A 22,636-nucleotide genomic window follows, 5' to 3' on the forward strand; every position below is an offset into this window, starting at 1 on the left:
TTTGTCAGTCTGCCTGTTCTGTTCCCTGCTCTGGCTCTGGTGAATTCTCTCACCCTCCTGCACTTCTGACTGTACCCAGTGCTTGTATGAATAAATAAATAAGTAAATCTTTTTTTTCTTTTTTTAAAGAAAGGTGCTATTTATTTAGTAGGACCCAGGAGAAAGGGATGGGTGATCAGCAGGAGACCACTGAGTCCACATCTCAAACTTGGAGCTGCAAATTTTGACTTTGTCTGGAGTCGAATTCATACTGGAAGGCAGGGTGAGACCTCAGGATAAGAGTGACCCCAAGGGCCTCCCTGGTGGTGCAAGGGGTTAAGATGCAACACTATGAAGCTATTGGCAGCCACTGCAGCACAAATTCGATCCCCGGCCAGGGAAGTGACCCACATGGCACAGCAGACCTCTCCTGTCTCTCCCGCTGCTCCCCTCAGCAGTGTATTTCAGTCAGTCTGCCTGTTCTGCTCCCCACTCTGTCTCTGGTGAATCCTCTCACCCACCGCATCTCTGGCCTGCACCCGAGGTCTTACATGCATAAATAAATAAATCTTTAAAAAAAAAAAGCGACCCTGACTGAAATGGAATCCATCCATCCGGATGCTTGGGAGGGTCCAGGGTGAGCACCTCCCAAGTCTGAAAGTGCCCAGCTCTCTCTGGGGCTCCCCAGAGGGGCTGCCTGCAGGAGGACCATCCTGACCTGGAGACTGCACTCAGCCTGGGAGGAGGGACTGCTCAGCCTCTCCTCAGGAGGCCCAGCCTGTCTGACTTAGCCAAAGCGGTGACCTCTCAAGGCTGTGCCAGAGGCTGCCCTCTTTTTCAGGGCACTTCACACCTTCCCTGCCAGTGGTTAGTAATGAGAGAGTAATGATGCCATGAGGGAAACCTCGAGGAGAAACCCTGTCGCGCATATTCCAGCTCCCTCCGGTGCCTCTCAGAGGCTCTGGAAACCTCCTTGGGCCTTGATGACTCAACTCACAGTCCTCCCTGCCTGGCGAACCCACTTCCTGCTCCTTCCTTCTCGCCTGTCTCCACCTTGCTCTCAAGTGTGTCTCCTAGTCCCTTTGCTTGGGGGTTTCCCACAATCACCCAGCTTTCCCCCACTCCCACTGGCTCTCTGCAAACTCACCTTCCTTTGTCTGAATCCCAGGCCCTTCCAAGCTCCAGCCTTGACAGTGATCCAGAAAGCCCTGATAGTTGGCGGAGAGAATGGCAAGGGTCCAGAAAGCACAGTCTTCTAGCCCTGTCGTCACCCACAAGGTGCACAGTGCCCACCGTTGGAGAATATTCCTCTAGCTGAGACCGCTGCCTTGAAGACTAGCCTGTGCAGGGCTGGGGATTTCTGGAGAGCCCTTTAAAGCTTTCAAACTGTCTTCAGTTACCTGAACTCAGGGTGTCACATGGGCTATGTGTACTTTGGAGTAAATTAGCTTCCTAGCCAAGATAGCCAACCACTAAGGGAAGGAATGGATATTGGAAGGCCCTAAAGGGCCTAATCTAGGAAGAATGTGGGCCTAGGATGTGGGTGGCAAGCTTGGGCAGGCAGCTCGGGTGGGCTTGGGGAAAGAAGGTGAAAGGGCAGGCATGAGAGACCCTGAAAATAAGCTCTGCCTACGATTTTGTTTGGAGTTGGCTCTCCCTGACTCAACCTTTGTTATTTCTTCTCAAAATCTCTGACCCTGCTCCTTCATCTGCTTTGGCCTAAGGTGCCTGCTGTGTTACTGGGTCCTGGAGCTTGGACCCAACTAGAAGGGCCAAGTTTGTTGCTCACATAGCCAATATGTGACCTACAAGGGCAAAAAGTGTGTGATGGTCCCTGATGAGTAAGGAAATCTAGCCTCTTGCAGCAATGGGATGGAGGGTTGTGCTTCTTCTCCTTGGTCTAGGCTGCCCTTGGTCTAGGCAGAGACTGGTAAGCAGACCTATGGGTGGGGACACAGCTATTGAGGGAGGGTGGGCCTGGAGGGAGCATCACCTTTATTGCCTGTCCAGGGACACCTCAGGGGGCCCTGGGCTTTTAGGCCTGCAGTGGAGGTAGAAACCTGTTCTCAGTTCCATCCTGGGCCAGTTGGTGGACAAGCGTGCAGCAAGGGATAGCTGGAGACCGAGGACTGAAGCCCTTTCCCGATGTCCTGAGTGAGACCCTCCTGTTGCACCCCCAATGGAGGGTCTTTCCCTTCAGGAATGCTGGGAATGTCTGAATAGCACCGCACTCCTGTCACAGGTTGCTAAGGGCTGTCCTGGTGGGTGCCCTAGGCTTTGGTGGGCAGCAGGTACGTGGGGCACTGGAGGATAGTTCTTTTATCAGGGGGTGCCCTGCCTTGAGCAGCCCCAGGCGGGTCTCTTCTCCTCCTTGGGGGTGTGGGGGCTGACCAGGGCCCTGCTGGTGCAGCTGCCTGGGGAGATGTCCTAAAGTCTAAGCCTTTAGCATTAATTCGAGGTGTCTCTGGGTTGTGCCCCACCCATCCTGGCTCTCTCATGGCTCTTCCTGTCTGGGAATTAGAAGGGATGATGACGGTCACCAGCAAAGGAGCTCCTGCTGGTGCCTCCAGCCCTGAGTGTGTGCGCATGTGCTCGTGTGCATGTGTGTATGGTAGGGCAACACCCTCATCCCCCACCCCTGCCAACCCCCTCCAATACTCTCTGTCCACCCCTGTGACCAGCGTGACGCTGGCTGGCTAAGTCCATGAGGTGGAGAGGCAGCTATGAGGACACATGGCCATTTTCTTGGGGCAGCCCCAGTCTCCTCCCTTAGCACTCCCATTTTTCTGTGTCACAAGTTCACATCCCCTAAAGCTGCTTTACTTCCTGTCTTTCCTCTCCAGACATCCCCCTGCTCCCTGGCTCCCCACGCCGCCGGCTGAGTCCTCAGGCAGCAGCCAGAGGGGGTCAGGCCCCTGAGCCTGGACAGCAATACCTCAAGGTGCCTCGTCCCCGAGCCCCAGGTCTGCAGGGCAGCTCCCGTGGAGACTCCGGCCAGCCCTCCAGGGGCAGGGCCTCCCACAGCAGCTCCGTGAGTACTGGGGCTCGGGGGCGTGACTGGCCTCTTGGGGGCCTTGTGACCGGGGGCTGTCCACTTGGCAGGCAGGTATGTGTGACCCTATGATCTTCTTAAGGCCTTTCCCTCTCCATGGTGGCTCAGTACCCCAGCAGCAGTGGGGTCTTCTGTGCAGAGGAGGAGGGGGAGATGTGGGGGCCAGGTGACCCCACCTGTCTGCAAAGTCTTGGCGCCCCTCCCACAGGCGTGAGGAGCCAGGCCTCTGTTGCGTGGCTCGGAGGCTCTCCCCTGTGCCCTGCACTTCATCTGGTTGCCCAGGTGACCTCTCAGGTGGCTGCCGAGGCAGCTGGGTATCAAACGGTAATAAACAGGGAAACACCCAGAGGGAGGGAGGCAGTGCGCGCCTGCCCCGCCTCATCTAGCTCCTCCTCTCCTCTCAACCTCCCATCTCCAGGAGAGGCTGGGAGCAGCCTCAGTCCCCCTGTGTCTCTGGCAGGTCCTCACCAGTGACTGGAGACAAGGAGGATGAGGATCGGTGAGGGGCACAGTGTATAGTGAGTCCTGTGGGGTGGGAGGTAGGGCCGGCCGGGTGACTAGCACTTGGCCTTTGCTCCAATGGATCCAGAGCGCCTGCCGGTGAGTGTCCTCTGCGTGTAGACATGTGGCTGTGGGTTTGCAGGCAGCCTGCAGGTCTGCAGGCGGTGGGTGGAGGCATGTGAAGGGCTGTGCGTGTGGACCGGGTGCAATAGGGTGATGTGTGTGTGCACACACGTGTGTGCAGGAGGCAGGCACAGAGAGGCTGAGGGGAAGTGACCACATGTGCAGAGTAGGCGTGCATGGAGGCAGGTGATGTGCATGTGCAGGGATGCTGCTGTGAGTGCAGAGTGTGTGTGTGTGTGTGTGTGTGTGTGTGCATGGATGCTGGAGCGGAGGCTCTGAGACCCAGGTGTTGGATAGGTGGCTGGAGGGCTCTGTGGCAGATGAACTTGGCCACTCTGTCTTTTCATGGGGTGCTTAGGGCCTCTGGGCCTGAGGGCCTTCCTAGTCCACCTCCCTGGCCCAGAGCTCTAGGTTAGCCTCCTCTGTCTCTCACCCCTTCCTCACTGGATCTTGCACTCACTGTCCTGTTTTCTCCGGCCAGGTTATCAACAACTACCTGGATGTCAACGAGCCTATGTCCGAGGCCCGCCAGAGCCGCATGCACTTCTATGACAACGAGAGGAAGGTTGACTACGTGCTGGCCTACCACTACCGGAAACGCGGGGCGCACCCGGGCCATGGCTCTCCTGGCCATGCGGTGGCTGTTGTCTCCAATGGGGAGACAGGCAAGGCTGGGGGCCCTGGTGACATTGAGCTGGGGCCGCTGGATGCCCTGGAGGAGGAGAAGAAGGAGCAGAGGGAGGAGTTTGAGCACAACTTGATGGAGGCTGGGCTGGAACTGGAGAAGGATTTGGAGGTGAGACTGGCAGGTGTCAAAAGGGTGGCAGGATGGCTCTGAAGGGTGGGGCTCCTGGTGACCTGTGTCACCTACAGGGAGTCTTGGCTTGCTGTGACTGCTGGCATTTTTCTTTTCTTGGTGGGCAAGCCAGATTTTCTTGCACAAGGACTTGAGGAAGAGTCTTGGTAGAGCTGGTAGTTGTGCCTAGGGGATCCCAGGGTTGGGGTAGTATAGGGGTGCATGCCAGTCTGTTCTGTGAGAGTCAGCCCAGTTAGAGACTGAAGGTAAGACATTTCTTCCTGGGTCTTGCTTCCATGACTTTTATTGTGATGAAATAAAAGCCTGGCTTACCTGTTGAACTGTGACTCAAAGTTCCTCCACAGAGTTTACTTCACTGAAGAATGTTCTAGCCTGGGGCCCCTTGGGGGAGTGATTATTTGGGAACTGAATATTGGGCATATTTTATCAACTTGTGAGCAATGTATATATATTCTGTATATATTTTCACCTTTGGGAAACCCCAGCCTACTATAGCCAATACCCAGGGAAACACAGTTATCTACATATCCATCCATCCATCCTGCCATCCATCTATCTATCCATTATCCATCCATCCATCCATCCATCCATCCATCCATCCATCCATCCATCCATCTAGTTATTCACCCACTCATTCCCATATCCATCCATTTTTCCATGCCACAGTGATCCTTTAAAAATGATCTGCCCTCATCATCCCTTCCAACCTCACCTTCCCCACCCTCACCCTCCTGCACCTGCTCCAACCTGCTGACCTTATCTTGGTTTTGGTCACCTTCACCTCAGGGCCTTCGAACTGGTTGTCCCCTCTGCCTCAGATTCCTTTCCTCAGACCTGTGCATGCGCACCCCTTCATTTAAGACCTCTGCTCAAATGTTACCCCTTTACTTTTCTTCATCATACTTAGCTCTACCACCTGAAATAATGGGATAGATGTATGACCCCAAACTCCATGAAGGCAGGGATCTTTGGTTCACTGCTGTATCTTTAGCACCTAGGACCATACCTGGGAGCCTAAATGATAAAGTAGGTGCTTAACATGTGATAGTTGAATGAATAAATAATCGGATCTATACAATAATGGATACCCTTGATTGCAGTGTTATGTCTCCATTATTAGATGGGGTAATAAAAACATCTAACCCAGAGTCTGGCACACAGTAGTTGTTCAATGAGTGCTCGTTATGATTATTTTTAAAGTATCATGCTGGGGGTGGGGTGCCAACCTTACTGGAAACTGTTTGGTAAGGGCCCCAGGGGTCATTAATCCAGCTCTCTCTCCCCAGGCAGGAAGGCTTGTGGTCTGGCGCAGGTGCTTGTGTGTTGACCTGTGCTGCTCACTTTTGCTGACCCTGAAACCAGGAGCTTTTCCTTTCATTATTCCTACCAACTAGGAAGAGAGCTCTTTTTCTTTTTTTCAAGATTTATTTATTTATTTATACAAGCACTGGGTACAGTCAAAAGTGCAGGAGGCTGAGAGGATTCACCAGAACCAGAGCAGAGAGCAGAACAGGCAGACTGACAAAGTACACTGCTGAGGGGAGCAGCGGGCATGGCAGGAGAGGTCTGCGCACCGTATGGGAGCCTCACCGGCAGCTGGGGATTGAACTGATGCTGCAGAGGCTGCGGGCAGCTTTGTAGCCCCGTGCTCAACCACTGCACCATGGGGGAGGCCCTGGGAGAGAGCTCTTTTAGGGCCATTTAGGTTTCCTCCTGACGGGAGTGCTAATTTTCAGTTTTGGGACTGCAGAGCTCTCTTGGTGGTCTCCAGCTCCTTCTGTTTCTTACATTTTTCTCTCAATGCTTTATTTTTCAGACCATTTGCTTTCTGCATGTGCAGCTAATCTGTTATTTCTAAGAGAGGAGCAGTTTTCAATCACTCCCCAATGATAACAGGTGCCCAGGTTGCCTCCAACTGTGTCACCCCAAACAGTATTGAGAATGAGTTTTCATCCCCTCTAGGGCCAGTGTTCCATGATCTCTTCCTGTTCCCCCCTATGCCCTGTTGGTGCTGAACTCTTACTGGAGGTTGCTCAGTTGGGGCCTATGAAGGTCTGCACAGCTCTTCTTGGGGTGCTTAGCCTCTCGCCTTGAGCAACAGCCTGGAACAGCAGTGGAATGTTACTTGACTACACCTGGGGTGCTTTGGGGACCAGGTGCTGCAGCTCCACCTGCTCAGCTGTCCTAGTCATTCCAGGCTGAGCTGTCTTTGAGGGTCTGGTTTCTTTATGATTTTAAGATAAATGGAAAAGAAATGGGTTTCTATCAGAGATCCATTAAAAATTATTCACTCAGCCTTACATCAAAAGAACTTTGCTTCTACGAAACTCTAGTTGGTTGAATATTGTGGAATTCATTTCTGACTCTAGTTGATATCTGGGCAAGATGTCATCCTTTAGACAGGGTGATAATTGGTATGCAGCTTTCATTGGGTGTTTTGCCTTTTCAATTGCGTGCATATTTCCATGTGTTGATATTATGTCCACTTATGTCCATATTGATGACATTTGACTATGACATCATATCATATCCAAATATATCCATATTAATAATTTAAAGAATAGTCTGTATTTAATTAAATGAATAAACCAGTTTGCCTATGTGTTTCTTTACATTTGGCCATTTGATTAGAATTTTGTTCAAAGAGATAGCTGGAGATGCCAGTGGGTGACAGGTACCTTCATCCTTGTTGCCAGTTGGGATAAATGAGAGCCGCCATCCCTGCCAAATGGGGGTGCTAATACAAGTAGCACTTCTAGATGGGGCTGTAGGTGGCTGATACCTCCTCCCACCCTCTCCCAAACCATCTGACCTGACTCAGAAAGACAGAGGCAGAGACTTACCTGAGGTCTGGGGGAGAGCCCTGGACCCAGATGCAGGGTGAGGCTCTTGGTGGTTCTGAGGACTTGCAGGCCCTGCCTTCCAGCAGGTGTGGTCCCAGAGCATCTCTGTGGGTAGCTGGAATTTCTAAACAGGGCATGGAGAGGAGAAATGGACAGGGAAGCCAGGTATGCCTTGCTTGGGGCTGTCCTTCCTGGGACTAGGGCACCTGGGAACCCATAGCAGAGTCTGCCTTTGTTCCACAGGGTCTGGCACTCAGCAGGCCGGTGGCTGCTTCTGGCAGAGTCAGGAATGGAGTGGGTGTAGCAGCTTTGCCAGGGCTACAACTTCATTCAGAAGGCAGAGGGCTCCTGAGTGCCTCTGTGTGCCTCTTGACATGGGATCTTGCTTTCGCCGGGATTCCTTCATTCAGTCTTCATGGATATCCTATATCCTGCATGACTGGCGTTAACCCACCTTTTTAAGGAGAGGAGGAGGGAGGTTCAGAGAGGCTAGTGGCTCAGCCATGTGGTGTCGACTAGGTGGTCAAGCTGGGATTTGAACACTTTCTGAGCGTCAAACCTTCTGGGGTCTTGTCATCCCAGGAAAAGCTGCCACACCCTTGATAGCAGAGCCCTATTCTTCCCTCCCCAGAATTCATGGAGTTCTCTGAAGCAACCAGAAGCTCTTCATTCAAAGGGGGCTGCTTCAAGGGGCACCTTGTCTTCCCCTATAGGAATATATGGGTGTCAGAACAATGACCACTTAATCTGGATTTGCTCCCCTGGAAGCTGCTCTGGTCCCCCTACAGCACCTTCCCAGCTTAGAGTGGCCACTTCCTGGACATGGCATCAGACCATCTTCTCTCTGCCCCCATAGAGCTTGTGCTGAACCAGTTTCTCTCTTAGAACACTTTAATCCTGCGTTGGTAGGAAAACTGATTTAAGAAATCCCCTAACCCTTAGGAAAATCTTGCTGCTTGGTTTCTAGGGTGACAGTGTGTCCCCAGAGGTCTTCCTGTCCACTGCTGGCCTCAGGCATCCAGGGGGTATTGGGTGCTGGAGGGAGAGGAGTGGTGTATGTGTATGGACAGGGGATTTCAGACCCCTGGGAACTCCATTATAAAATGGGGTGGGGTGGGGGCTGTGGACATAGGCTCTAGCAAAGGCAGGGACAATAAGGACCTTGGGTTTTAACGTTGCCCAATTGCATGGCTTCTTGACGGTGGCGGTGAGCTCTCTTGAGTGTGGCAGCAGTCACGGCTGTTGACTCGTGCTAATGATGGGGGAAAGGTGGTGATTTCCCCCTGGCTTTGGATGTGTTCCTCTCCCAACTGCCCCACCCAAAGCAGCAGTGTGCTGGAGCCTTGGGCTTCTCACCTTGGGCTTTTTTACCCCAAGGGATCTTTTGGGAACACAACAAAGACAGCCCAGCTGCCACTACCCCTGGCGCTGCACAGCTGAGCAGAGTAGGGCACAGCAGGCTGGTTGCCCTTGACCTCCCCAGGGAGGCCTGGAGGCAGCTGGAGGGTGGGGTACCTGAAGGAAGCAAGGAGGCCAGGTCAAGCCCCCCCAAGACTAGGCAAGTACTGACCGATTTCCTTTCTCAAAGAGTTTATAATTAAAAACTTAATATCCAGTATTCTCCCTTGAGGCTCAGGGCATCCTGGCTGCGGTGGTGAGAGCGGCTTTGCACCCCTCCTAGGAGACACTGAGCACCTGCCAGCTGTCGAGGAGTAAGGCTGTGCCTGGAATTCGGTCTCTGAACTGCTCCCCCTGTTCTTTCAAAATGACTCCCCAGGGCTGGCATTTGGCCTACTGTCACCCAGCTGTGGAGAGGGCACTGCCTGGGGTGGGAACAGAATTGGGTGGCACGTAGTGAAAGGCAGACTGAGGTTTGCCTAGGACAAAGGAGCTGGGTTTGGCCTTTTTCAAAGCCTTTCTACCTGCTGTCTTTCATCTACTGATGAGGACTTACATGGTCTCTGGGAGTCCTCAAAGGAAGAAGGAGCGTCTGAGCTTTGATTTGCAGGGACCCACCCTTCTGTAGCTGAGGACAAAGGCTGGTGACGGCCTTGCTAACTCTGCACAGGTGTGTGTTTTACTGGTTACCAGGTGTGATCTGTGAGGCATGAAAAAATAGGGTCCTAGGATGTCAGAGCTGAAAGGGCTTGAGATCATTCCTTACAATGTTCTTTGTCAAAGAGCAGGAACTGGTGGAGAGGACGGGCTAGAGTCACACCCAAACCACTAGTTAATGCTTTAAGCAAAGCGGGTATTGATTCCAGAGCATCTGTGCAACCTAAGTTCCATTATTTCTTTTATGGTGAAAAAACATATTTAGAATTAGCTACTGGACTCTCTTCAGATGATCTCAATTTTGTTTCTGTTAAGTCTGTCTTCCTTGTTGCTAACTATTATCTTCCTGGGATGGTTCTCTGCTACCCCTGGACAGCTATTCAGGGTGCTCCTGGCTGGATTGGCCAGGGTCTCTGGCTGGTGACTTTTCTGACTTAACTATACTCTCTGCTGGTCATTAAATGTTTGGAGTGTTGCTCATACTGAACACTGTCATTTATACCAATCTACTTATGAGTTTGGAAACAGTTATTTTCTATCCTGCTAATCATTGCTCTTCACAGCTGTGCTAGATGTTTCGGCCTCTGAGGCAAACTTGGGGGGGTGGAGACCCTCCCTCTCTTGCCCTTTGATGAGTTCAAGGTCTTTGTCAGCTAGAGGCCCCCGGGGCAGTCACTGCAGCTGGAAAGACACTCAGAGAGAAGCAGCTGCCTGGAAGACCTACCAGGCTGGGTCTCTGGCCATCTCTTCTGCTTCTCATGGAGCAGATGTCTGCGGGCACCCCCAGACACTACTAGGTCCTGGGCAGGAAACTGACAGCGGTTGCTAGGAGGTTACTAAGCCGTGATCAAGGACTCACCAGTCTATGAGGGGAATCGGACCTGACCTCAGTCATACAATGAGGTGTAAGAGTGCCGTCAAGGAGGTGGGAGGAGGTGCTGTGAGCGTGGGTGGTGTCAGCTCTGCCTTGAGGCTTTGGTTAAATCACTTGCCTCTCTTCACCCCCAGGCTCAGGTCGCAGCAGGAAGGAGTGAGCTGTGACTCCTATTCTTACCAGGTCTCCAGGAAGGAGGGACTCTGCAAGTTGAGAGGCCAGTGAGAAGCCTGCCTGTTTATAAGGCTTAGCCAAAGAGGGTGTCGTAGGTAGCTGTCCAGCTCAAGGTCTTCTTCTTCTTTTTTATTTATTTATTTATTTATTTATTTATTTATTTATTTATTTATTTATACAAGCACTGGGTACAGTCAGAAGCGCGGGAGGGCGAGAGGATTCACCAGAGCCAGAGCGGGGAGCAGAGCAAGCAGGACCAAAGTACACTGCTATGGGGAGCAGCGGGCGGCAGGAGAGGTCTGCGGGCCATGTGGGACCCTCCTCCAGTGGCCGGGGAGCAGCCGGGCATCGAACCGGTGCTGCAGAGGCTGCGGGCAGCTTCGCAACTCAGCGCTCAACTGCTGCGCCACCGGGGAGGCCCGGTCTTCTTCTTTTTTTTTTTAATGGTGAAAAAATTTATGTTTGGAATTAGCTAGCTGGACTCACTTTAGATGATCTCAATTTTGTTAGCAACATTCAAATTCAAAGCATCAAGATCAGGAGCCAGTCAAACAGATGCCTTCTTCTCTCCATCAGGCCCGATCAGGGTGCTGACCTTGGCCATGACAATGTCATAGAGCTGCTTCACAGCCTGTCTGATCTGGAGCTTGTTGGCCTTGAAGTCCACATGAACACAAGTGTGTTGTCTTCTGAGTTCTTCGTGGCTGATTTGGTGGTTGGGGGAACCTGATGATGGCAAAGTGGTCAAGTTTATTTCTCCTGGTTGCCTTTGCAGTGGGCAGGTGTGTAACATGCAAATCTTCTTTTTCTTTTCCTTTTCTGTGGCTGTGGACATCTTTGGGCACTGCTTTCTTGGCCTTCAAGGTTTTTGCTTTGGTTTCGCTTTGGGGTGGGCAGGGGCTCCTGGATGGGGCAGTTTCAGGAGAGAAGGGACTGTTATAGGACAGGGAGAGGGGCAGCCTAAACCTCGCAAACCTGTCTATTTTATTTTTTAAATAAATTTTATTTTTATATTCCCCATACAATTGCAACCCCTTATTTTGACCCCAATCTCTCCCCTACCAGCGCCCCACCCCCCATAGAGTGTCTCTGGTTCATAGTTTTTGTTGATTTTGATTTTCACTTTCTTATAGTTATTTTTTTTCCTGGTCCCTTATTTAAGTTTTCTAGATTCCTGCTATGAGTGAGACCAGCAGGTATTTTTCTTTTTCTTTCTGGCTTATTTCGCTGAGCATGATCCCTTCCAGCTCCATCCATGTTGCTGCAAATTGCATGTGTTTATCTTTTTTGAATGCTGAGTAATATTCCATGGTGTATATGTACCACATCTTCTTGATCCAGTCATCTATTTTGGGGCATTTGAAACCTGTCTATTTTAAATGGGTTCTGCCATCCGTCACATCAACACAAAACATATGAGACTTTAATGGGAAGGAACTTTAATATAATTTGGAAACAATATAGGAAAGGCAAAGAATTTAGTTTTTAAATCAAGAGCCCAAAGTTATCCGTCCCCTCGTTGGTAAAACTTTATCTAAATGGGACTGGCCCAGAGCAAGGCCTCAAAGCCTGCCACAAGTCTAAAGCATCTTCCAGTGGGGACCCACAGAAAAGGGTCAGAAACAACCAGACAAGCCCGGAAGGAAAAGAGCAAAATTAAAATCAAAATAAAAGCTGTCATTGTTTCTTCCCCACGGGTCTCACCCACATCTGTGTCACCCAGTCCACGACCAAAAGACAAGTGCAGTTTCTTTACGTGTCTCTAGGCTCCATGTGTCTCCTCTAGGTCTCTTTTTGGCTCTCCACCCTGCTTCCTTCCTCAGTCTCCTCTTCAGCTTCTCTTCTCCCTGTTCAGCTCCACCCTCCATTTGGGTGGGTCAGGGAACCTGGAACCTCCCCCTTTCCTGGGGACCACCCTGTTACAGGACCTCTACCTGCAGTGTATTCTCTGCCTGCCTCTTTGTTCTGCTCCACTCTTTTGTCTGCCTAGGTGGGAGGTCAAGGGCTGGGGAACAGCTGAATCCCTGCAGATATCTTTTAATTACCCACGGGCTATGTTTGTGGCAAGAATCAATCTGTGTGAGCTACCCCTGAGACGGCTGGATGCATCTGGAGCCAGCAGGCCAGGGTGAAAGGCAGCAGGGACTCCCAGGAGGGCGAGACTGGGGATGACACTGCAAGAATTGGAGAGGGGGTGCTGTGGAGCACTGGTGGCTTCTGGAGTTCCATGGGCATCCTGGTGGGAGGACAGTGAGTCCCTGTGTAATGTCAGCCCCTCCCCTGGGAGCAGGACTGGGCTGGCCGAGGTGATGGGCTGCCCTTCCCTGCAGACAACAGGAGGGCTGATGGTGGGCCCGGTTCACTGTGATATGGAGGATGCTCAGCCTTGCTCTTCTGTGCCTTCTCTCCATCTGTTTTTCTCTTCTCTCTACACCTTCACATCCATTTTCATGCAGATCCTTCACCTAACCGTGCCTTGCAGCAGCTGCACTCTGATCAGGATCAAAACTTTAGACCAAGGAGTTGTGGACACCAGCAGGTGGAGCTGGGCTCTGGAGATCACACTGTCTCAGCTTGTTCCTTTTCCAAGGACCATGTCCACAGACAGGCCACCTCTTTACCTTACCCCCTCAACCCCTCGCCCCTGCTTTCCTAGGGTACACACGCTGCAGCAGCCTAAATCCCTAAGAACCAAGCAACATTGGGATGGCGTGCCCCCTGCATGTGGGGGCCTGTGCTGGCCTGGGATGGAAGAGGACCATGAGAGGGTCAACACATTTGGGGAGGTCAGTGTTTAATGAAGGAAACAGAAAGCAGACAATTTTTCAGGGTCACTCAGGAGGACCCCTGGGAATGTGTGGGTTTACGCCCTGGAGGGTGAGTTGTTAACCTGCTCACTGCTTCTTGTGGTCTCTGTCATTCTCTCATGCTGTTAGGATGCTCAGGAAAGGGGAGCCAATTCAGCCCTGAATCTTAGCCTAAGCCAACTTAAATCAGATAGGTATTCTGGACTCTTCCTTCACCAATACAGAGTGTAATTCCTTCCAGGAGCAAAGGACTGTGTTTATGGGCATTGTTCCTTACCTCCCCTGATCTGGGTAATTGCAAATTGTCTGCACAGACTTGTTATTTGCCTACGGATGTCTGCACATATCCCAAAGCCTTGCTTTAATCATGGAACCCAAAAGGGGCAGGGCTGGAAGGTTACCTGAAGAAGAAAGTTGTGGTGTATAGCAGAGAAGTTCAGACTGAATCTGAAGCCTAGCTCAGTCACTAAGGGATGGATACCCACAGGCAAATCAGATGATGTCGCCTCCAGCTTCAGTTTCCTACCTGATCTCTCAGAGTTGTTTCAAAAAAGATGGATGCATTGTGGGTACTTAATATTTGCCAGGGTAACAGATGAGTAGATGATGAGTAAATGAGATATAACATACGTCAAAGTGCCTAGAACTGTGCTTGGTGTATGTCAGAAGCTCAGTACTAGTTGATCTTATAGTGCCTTTATTTCCAGTCTTAAGATCCCTAAACTATTTTTGTTTTTCTGGTCTCCATGATGACCTATGTATAAATTAGATGTACTCTCCCATGCAAATTACTCCTCATTCCTCTTCTGGCCTTACTTCACGGACCAGCGTGAAACTAACACCTGCCTGCTGTCCAGATGCCCTGGATAGACTCCTTTCAAAGATGGTTGCTCTTTTCCTTTCTTCTCTGGCATCTCTGAAAAACTCTCCAAGATCTAAGGCCCTCATCAAGAAGTTTAAATAACTCATCGGAATATTACTCAGCATTCAAAAAAGATAAACACATGCAATTTGCAGCAACATGGATGGCGCTGGAAGGGATCATGCTCCGCAAAATAAGCCAGAAAGAAAAAGAAAAATACTGGATGGTCTCACTCATAGCAGGAATCTAGAAAACTTAAATAAGGGACCAGGAAAATGAATAACTATAAGAAAGTGAAAATCAAAATCAACAAAAACTATGAACCAGAGACACTTTTTGGGGGGCGGGAGGGGAGGGATTGGAGTCAGAATGGGGGGATTGCAATTGTATGGGGAATATAAAAATAAAATTTATTAATTAAAAAAAAAAATTCTGAATGGCTCCCAGGAAGACCACCTGGGACCATAGAGACCTTTGTATTCCTGAGCCCACGGATAGCTCATCTGTCTTTGTGCCCTGGTCTGACCTAGTTCTAGAATTCTCATCAAATGTTAAGTGTTTAAGTCCGAATGTAGCTTGTTACAGTGAGTCCTTTAAAAAAATAAATAAACAGTCTATCTGCTCGTTAGCTAGGGCTTTCATATCTCAAGTTTGTTTGATACAAACCACATCTATACCTTTCTCATGATGCTTTAGTAGAAGAGGCTATGTCCTCCTGTGCAATTCTAAGCACAATCTAGGCTTTCCACTAGGGGATGAGAGAAGACAAATGTCTTCTTTTGCTGGTATGTGCAGTATCTCAAAACTCAGGAGGGAAGTTCTTCTTCAGGTCTAACCTAAATCCCTCCAGAGCAACCAGATGTTGGTGAAGGAACAGGTCAGATGGCATGCATTTGATTGGCCCCTCTGGGTCTAATGTACATGGGAATTTGTCTCGGGAGCCTCATTTTGAGGCTCCCATGTCCTAGGTGATGGAGTCAACAGGAGGATTGGAAAATATCTTCCTTGTGGGCCTGATGAGGAGGGAGTCTGGCTGTCTGCTTATCAGAACTCTTTTCCCAGCTTTATCTCAGACTCTGGATACCTCATGTGACTTTGCTCCAATCTCAATTGTAGTGTTTTTTGTCCCTCTATCTCCTGTCTCCTGTGGCTTCTACAAGCAGGTCAACTTTCCATTTTTACAGAATCACATATTTTTAGGTGGGCTGCATACAGCTGGAGGTCATATGGTCCATGTCCCTTGCTCCTGGAATAGGCAAACTGAGTTCAACATCTTTCAGTAATGCCTCTCTATGCTTCATCGTGATCAGGTTCTGCCTAGAGTCTGACTTGAACCTTTATTGCTGCCATCTCAACCCATTGGTCCAGTTAATCCTGGCCTCTGGGGAGGCAAAGAACAGCTGCTTGACCCTGCCCCTGTTCCTTCCTTGTTCTTGTTGGGATGTCACCTCCATGCATCCAGCTCGTGAATCCCCCAGCAATTTCTTTGTCACTAGATCACATTGCAAGCTCCTGTCCAAATGCTGTCTGGCTGCTTCCTGTTCCAAGCATCTCTCTCCCACCTGAATATTTGTGTTTCTGATTATTTATCCCCAGATGCAATGGTTGCATTTTTCCAGGTTGAATCTGCTTGTTACTTCCTGCCTGGGTTTGCAAACATCTCCAGGTCCTTTTTGCAGCCACTGCTGCAGGCTTCCTCGGTGTGGAAACATGGATTTCCAGCCTTTGGAAAACAAACCATGAAAGGAGGCAACGGATGGAGAGAGCTGGTTCCCCTGCAGAAAGGACCCCATCTGAGGTCCAGGCTCTTCCCAGGAGGACATTGGAATTGATGAACATGGAAAACATTGCACGCCGCCAGCAGGGTAAAGACCTAGGTGGAGTCCTGTTCCAACTGTCTGCTTCCCCTTAGTCTCCCAAGCCGAGAACAAGGAGAAGCCTGCCTGCCCTCTTGGCCTTGGCTCTTTCCAAACAGCTATCACCAGTTCTAATTAAATACTCAGCAGATGAAGCCACTGAGCGCCAGATGAGGGTGGGGTGGGGCCATGCTGTGGACTTGGCCATTTCCTGTCCAGGGAGGGGGGCTGTGCCAGGATGGCAGGGGACATAAGTTAAATGCAAAGGGAGAGAGAATTTGCCTTTGGTCTTTTTTTTTTTTTTTTTTTGAGAAAGGAAGTAGTTTATTTTATTTTATTGTAAGCCCTTGATGAACTCAGAAAGTCAGAGTAGGAAGGGACCTTAGAGGGTCTTTAATGCTCATCTTGTTTTACAGATGGAGACCCATGGAAGGTCAGTAATTTTCTCAAGTACACAAAAGCACTTTAAATCATCCTCTACCCTCTAGATGGGTGCTGAAAAATGGGCATGGAAAGTTAAGTCTCTTGTGAATAGCAGGGACTCAGAAATGGAGGCCTCGCCAAACAGCCCTGTCTTCTTGATCTTGAACCAGACCTAGAAGGTGAAGTTGGGTGCAGTGGTACTTTTATGACCCTCAATAGTCTTGGTTCATCGGGATTAAATTGACAAGGCTGTGAATTGGGGGTGACTTGAATCTGTTCCTGAAAGATTGTCAGAAGTTGGAGTGATGGAGGGAATTGGTTAAAAATGGAGTTCCTGCATTCTGTCCCCCCACCCCCATTCTCTCTCTCCTTGCCCCACTATAGAGTTTGAGTTTCAAACTTGTTGCCAGTTAGGAGGCTTCCTTAGAAGATGCTGATGAATTTGGAGTCATTTGAAAATTTACGTGGGGGTAATAACCAATTGCAGCTTACAGCACACACACTTGTGTTTCAGCGCCCCTCTCTGCAGCCCCCAAATCTAGGAAAAGCACACACACACACAAACCATGCAGGAACACAGAAACCCATGCAAAGGATCCCAGAGACCACTGTGCAGAGGAGAAGGGATTAACTGTCCTGAAGGCTGGTGGATTCTGTGCCAGGAGACGGTGTGGTCTTAGGAACACCAGCCTGGAAGCCTGGGGATCTTGGCACCTGATTTGCAGCACGCCTTGCAAGTCAGGGCTGTTTCTATCTTCTTAGAAACTTCTTTCTTAGAGGAGGGGGAAGGGCAAGGGAAGAAACTTTTGGGGTCGCTTGAGTGCACACCAGACTGATATTCCCTTAATAAAATTCTTGTGAAGTAGCAGTGATTATAAAATGATTATTTTCCTTTAATAGAAACAGAGGCCTTCAGAGCTGAGACTTCCAGAATCGAGTCCCATTTCAAAACTGTTCACTTTCCTCTAATTCCTCTGGATTCGCTGGACTTACCTGGCTGAGGAGCTCAGGAGCCATGGTCATGGAGGGGCTATGTGATTTTGGAGGGTCACTATTCATCTACTAAGTGTGTCTGTTTCCTCCTTTGAAGATAGAAATCAGGCAAATTGGCTATTTGAGTGGTTAGGTTTTTTTTTTTAAAAAGATTTATTTATTTATTTATACAAGCACTGGGTACAGTCAGAAGCACGGGAGGGTGAGAGAATTCACCAGAGCCAGAGGGGAGAGCAGAGCAGGCAGACTGATGAAGTACACTGCTGAGGGGAGCAGCGGGCGGCAGGAGAGGTCTGCGCACCATGCGGGACCCTCACCCAGCGACCAGGGATCGAACTGGCGCTGCAGAGGCTGCGGGCAGTTCGCAGCCCAGCGCTCAACCACTGTGCCACCGGGGAGACCCTGGTTAGGTTTCTTAATAAAGTCAGATCTCAAGTCCTCTGAGTTGTCATCAGAAATAGTAAATAAAGAGATATTTACTGGCCCTCTAAGCTGAAGCACCATCCAGAAACCACTGGAGTTAGTAAGTCTGCTGTGCACCCACTATGCATGGCCACGTGTTAGGCAGGGGTACAGCACCCTACCTCAGGCACACAGTAGGGAGGTCTCTTCCACCTTGGGCTGCACTTACATATCCACCTTTTCCCCAGTAATGAGAAGCCCCTCTTTCAGCCCTATGTCCCCCTCCATTTATGACTGGCTTACTTCTCCATTTTATAGTCAGGCTTTAGAAATAGAAGATTTTTCATTGACATACATTTCAGAAAAGTACACAGATTGTACTTGTAGAACCCAAGCAATGACCAGTGAGCAGGTTCACTGAGTAACTGCCACCCAGATAAAGAAATAGAACCTTTCCAGTCCTCCCAGACACTCCCTGGCACCTCCTCCCAGTCAAGGGCCCCCACCCAAAGGTCATGCCATGAAATGAAAGGTCATCCCAACCTCTAGTCTCACATGAGTTTTGCCTCTTTTTCAACTATACATATATATATATATATATATATATATATATATATACTGTAGGTATTTTGTGTCTGACTTTTTTTCTTTTTTCTTTTAAGATTTATTTATTTATTTATACAAGCACTGGGTACAGTCAGAAGCGCGGGAGGGTGAGAGAATTCACCAGAGCCAGAGCAGGGAACAGAACAGGCAGACCAATGAAATACACTGCTGAGGGGAGCAGCGGGCGCAGCAGGAGAGGTCTGCAAGCCATGTGGGACCCTCACCAGTGGCTGGGGATGGAATTGGCACTGCAGAGGCTGTGGGCAGCTTTGCAGCCCAGCGCTCAACCATTGTGCCACCAGGGGCAGCCCCTGACTTTTTTTCTTGCTCAACATTAAGTGTGTGATATTCATCTATATTGGTGTGTGGAGTAATGGTTTATTCACGACTGCAGTATTTATTTGGTTGTTTGAATGTACCACAATCTACTTGCCCATTCTACTGTCCACAGACTTCAGGGCTGCTAGGTTTGTCTGCTCACTAAGAACACTGGTGAGCCACAAAACCTGCAGGTTACAAATTATATACCCACCTTTTCCCTCAGTAATGAGAAGGATCTCTTTGTCTTTAGTGTTCAACATTTTGATTATGATGTGTCTGGGTATGGATTTCTTTGGATTTCTTCTGTTTGGAATTTACTGAGCTTCTTGAATTTGCAGGCTTATATCTTTCAACAGATTTGGGAGGAAGCTGTTAGTTGTTTATTATCTTTTGGATTTTCTTTTTCTCTACTGCACCCATTCTGTCTTTCTGGAGGTTTAATAATACTAATCTTAGCTCTGCTTGGTAGTGTCCCATAAATCTCTGAGGCTCTGTTTATTGCTTCTTTTTCTTCTTTTTTTCTTTTTTACCTCTCTGTTGTTCAGATTGGATACTTTCTATAGGTTTCTTTAAGTACACTGGCTCTTTGCTTTGTTACCTCTATTGTGCTATTCAGTATATCAGTGAGCTTTTTTATATCCATGATTATGATTTTTTTTTCAGTTTTAAAATTTCTGTTTTGGGTCATTTTTATGTCTTCTATTTTGTGGCTGGAAACTTCTTTATTTATTTTAAGCATGCTTGTTCTTTACTCCTTGAGGTATTTTTATGATAGCTGCTTTAAAGTGTTTGTCAGATATTTCAAGTAGCTTCATCATTTTGGAATTCGCATCTGTTGATTTTCTTTTCCCATAAAGAAAATCCCCTGATTCTTTGTACATTGAGTAATTTTAGAATGTGTCTTGAACATTTTCAATTTTATGTTATGAGACTCTTGGTCTTCTTTAAATCCTATTAGTATTATACTAGGCAATTAATCTTACTGGGTTCTGGCTGCAAGTTCTGACCCACCTTTTATGGGTTATGATTTCAATGTCATTTTCATTTCCAGAGTCTTGCCCTCTTTGGATTGGTCCTGCAGATGCTTCCAAGTGGCCAGCTTGAGACACAGGCAGTGGTTTATCACATAGTTCAGTATTTCAAATATTTAGTGTGCTATTTAGGGTCAGATTCATGCATGTGTGGCTCAGGGGTGTGTCAAGGCATTCACGAACAACTTTATGGGGATCACCACTGAGCTCCTCCCTCACCAAGATCTTCCTAGTACAATTCAGTTTTCCACAGTCCCTTTTGTCACCTTCTTGCCAGCAACCCCAGAATTTATTTATCCTCCTCTGCCACATACTTTCCACAGTTGCACCAATGTCTGAGGTCAACAGGGGTTTGCTCCAGAGTCTTAGGGACATAGCTTCTTCGTTCAGAGGTGAAGGGTCCTCTCCCTCAGAATTGTAGGGGTCTGTTGGGTGCAAAGGAATAGAGAAAAGAAAAAGTTATGACTTGATCCCACTTTCTCTGAGTGTTAGGAGACTCTTTTCTTACTATTCAAAGCAGAACTTGAAGATTTCTCCTGTAGAGGCTGATCTTGTCCACTTCTGGGTTTTAGACTGAACCCTTCTTCCCCCTACAAGTTCAGTGCAAGTTAAAATTCCATTCTTCTCCCCAGTCTGCCTACTACCACTGCTTTTACTTTTCAGAATTTCAAATAGTTGCCCTATATGTTCTATTCAGGTTTAATAGCTTCAGCTTACCTGGAAGTAGGACTCTGGGAGAGCTCGGTCAAAGCATAGCTCTCTGTGCTCCACCCTGAAAGTTTCTGATCCAGTTATTCTCTGGTGGGGCCTGAGAATTTATACTTCTGACAAGTTCCCAAATGATGCTGGTGCTTGTCCCAGAACTGCATTTGAGAACTACTGATGCCATACATTATCAAATAGAGATGGGAGAACTCTTCATCCAGTGTAGGGTATAAGTCAAGTTCCCTCATTTTAATAACATTGAGTGCCTGATGGCCTGCTATTTAACAAGCTGAGTGTAAAAGGACAGTTGGAATGCTTTGGGTGCGTAGCTGAGGACATTAAGAGATATGAAACATTGTGGACTTTACTAAAGATTACTTGGTCAAATAGGAGCTATGCTTGATACTTTATTAATGCAGAACTCAAAACTGGCAGAAATGAACAATGTTGTTGTGATGGGTCATTTCCATTATGAAGGTATTTGCTTTAATTATAGTATGTTAAAAGTAGAACATCATGGAACATCTAGCAATTCTTGAATTTCTTTGTAGGCTATGTATAAGAGTGACAATAGGAGGAGCTATATTTTCATCTAAATTCTGAACAATGAAGAAAAGCTAATTGGTGAAAGAGGAATCTCCGTTGTCCATGCCCCCTTAGCAATGATGAAAATAGAAAACACTGGACACAGACAGAAACATGTACTAGACTTTCAGGTAGATATGTATTTTTAATCAAAGAAAAAAAACAGCAGGCAATCAAGCCTGTGAGTGAATGAATAGCTGGACATTCCCTTGTGCTGGGGGACTGTCACTGGGGGATAGGGACATAGGTCAGGTTTGTGTATGAGGCCATGCAAAATATTTCTCTAGCAGTAACTGTTAATCCATGGTGTGCCAATTCTGATGTTACACCTTTGTGAATTCTCCCCCCTCCTGTCAGCTGGGGGATGTCCACACATCCCTTATAATGGGTTGCATTGAATTGTGTACTAATTAAACTGCATGTTCCTCTCCACCTTGAGGATGGTAATTCAGTGTTTTTCCATCCTTAGTCCCTAACATAGGGCCTAGTGAATGATTACTGGGTTTGATTGCTTTCTCTCTCATGTGTGCCTTTAGGAAAATCATAGAAGATAGAGCTGCTCAAGGATAATTAACTTCAGATTAGAGTATTTATAAAGACAGAGCAGTCTGTTGATCTATTCTGAAAGGGGTATCTCTGTCTTGGGCTGTGGGTAGAGGGACCTCTACTGGTAGGGTCCCAAAGCCCTTAAGATGGTCCTTCACCCAATGCTGTTCCCATGTGACCTGCTCTAGGCACTTTCTGCTTTAGCCTAAGGATAGCCAGCATCTCAGAGCAGTTGTCATACTGGAGGAATGAACTCTGCAGTCACAGGAGGCCTGCCACCTTCCCCAGGCCCCTGGGGAAAATTTTCCATTCTGCTAAGGACTCAGTACTGGTGGGAATTATCCCCTCTGGACAGAATTGGTTTTCCCAAGATGCAGGTCCAGGCAGAAAAGAAAAAAAAAAGTGGAATTTTAAGCCCTCAGGGCCACAGACTAGAGAAGGTACAGATCTGATGAGTCCTATTTTCCACCTGCATACCTACTTTTGCTTGTCCACAGACACATTGCTTCTGGTTGCCTTTCATTTATGAACTCAGCTCCCAGGGACCTGAGTAATTTGCTCATCTTTCATGAGTCCTACAGGCCACTGGGAGGAGGTGAAGACCCTTGGTGGATCACTTTTCTCAGAGAAACCTACAAATCATAGAGTTAAAGCCTTCTTTAAGGAAGAGATTACATCTTAGTCAAGCACCAGCCTAAAAGACTTAAATTTCCCTTTACTTGGGAGCCCACTCTGTCATTCCTGTGTTAATTACTCATGTGGCAAAACATCCCAGCTTTGGTCATCTCCCTGGGGCACAGGGGACAATGCAGAGAGGATGGAGGAGACATGTTCCTTATTCCCAAGAAAGCCACAGTCTGGAGCAGGAGATGAAGATACCTATCAGACACCCTATGGTTTAAGAGTTCCATCCTACTAGAGCTGGCCTGGCTCCTCCTACCTGGGCTTCTGGGCATTTGGACTTGCTGGCCCCCATTTTAGTAAATCTGTTCTTGGAGTGCACTTGCTTACTTGTCCCATTGTCTGAAGCGGGCAGGGATCCTGGAGGGCAAGGGTCACGTGGAATTACTCTCTGCATCAC

The 22,636-nt window shown here is 48.5% G+C and overlaps 1 protein-coding gene across 2 annotated transcripts in view; it reads left to right on the plus strand.

Annotated features, from left to right (window-relative positions):
- Positions 1–2,827: 2,827 nt before the first annotated feature.
- The window catches only part of ANO2 (anoctamin 2), a gene marked incomplete at both ends in the record, with an annotated part of 266,883 nt that continues 247,074 nt past the window's right edge, over positions 2,828–22,636 (plus strand). Inside the window, 2 exons of one of the 2 annotated variants that reach the window (XM_084255831.1) lie at positions 2,828–3,010; positions 4,137–4,451. In XM_084255831.1, the coding sequence (XP_084111957.1) occupies positions 4,170–4,451 (282 nt within the window). Of the gene's footprint in view, positions 3,011–3,610; positions 3,632–4,136; positions 4,452–22,636 lie in introns of those variants that run through there. The other variant, XM_084255830.1, reaches the window with a different exon arrangement.

This window comes from Talpa europaea (assembly GCF_964194135.1).
Source record: "Talpa europaea genome assembly, chromosome: 15".
Lineage (NCBI taxonomy): Eukaryota > Metazoa > Chordata > Mammalia > Eulipotyphla > Talpidae > Talpa > Talpa europaea.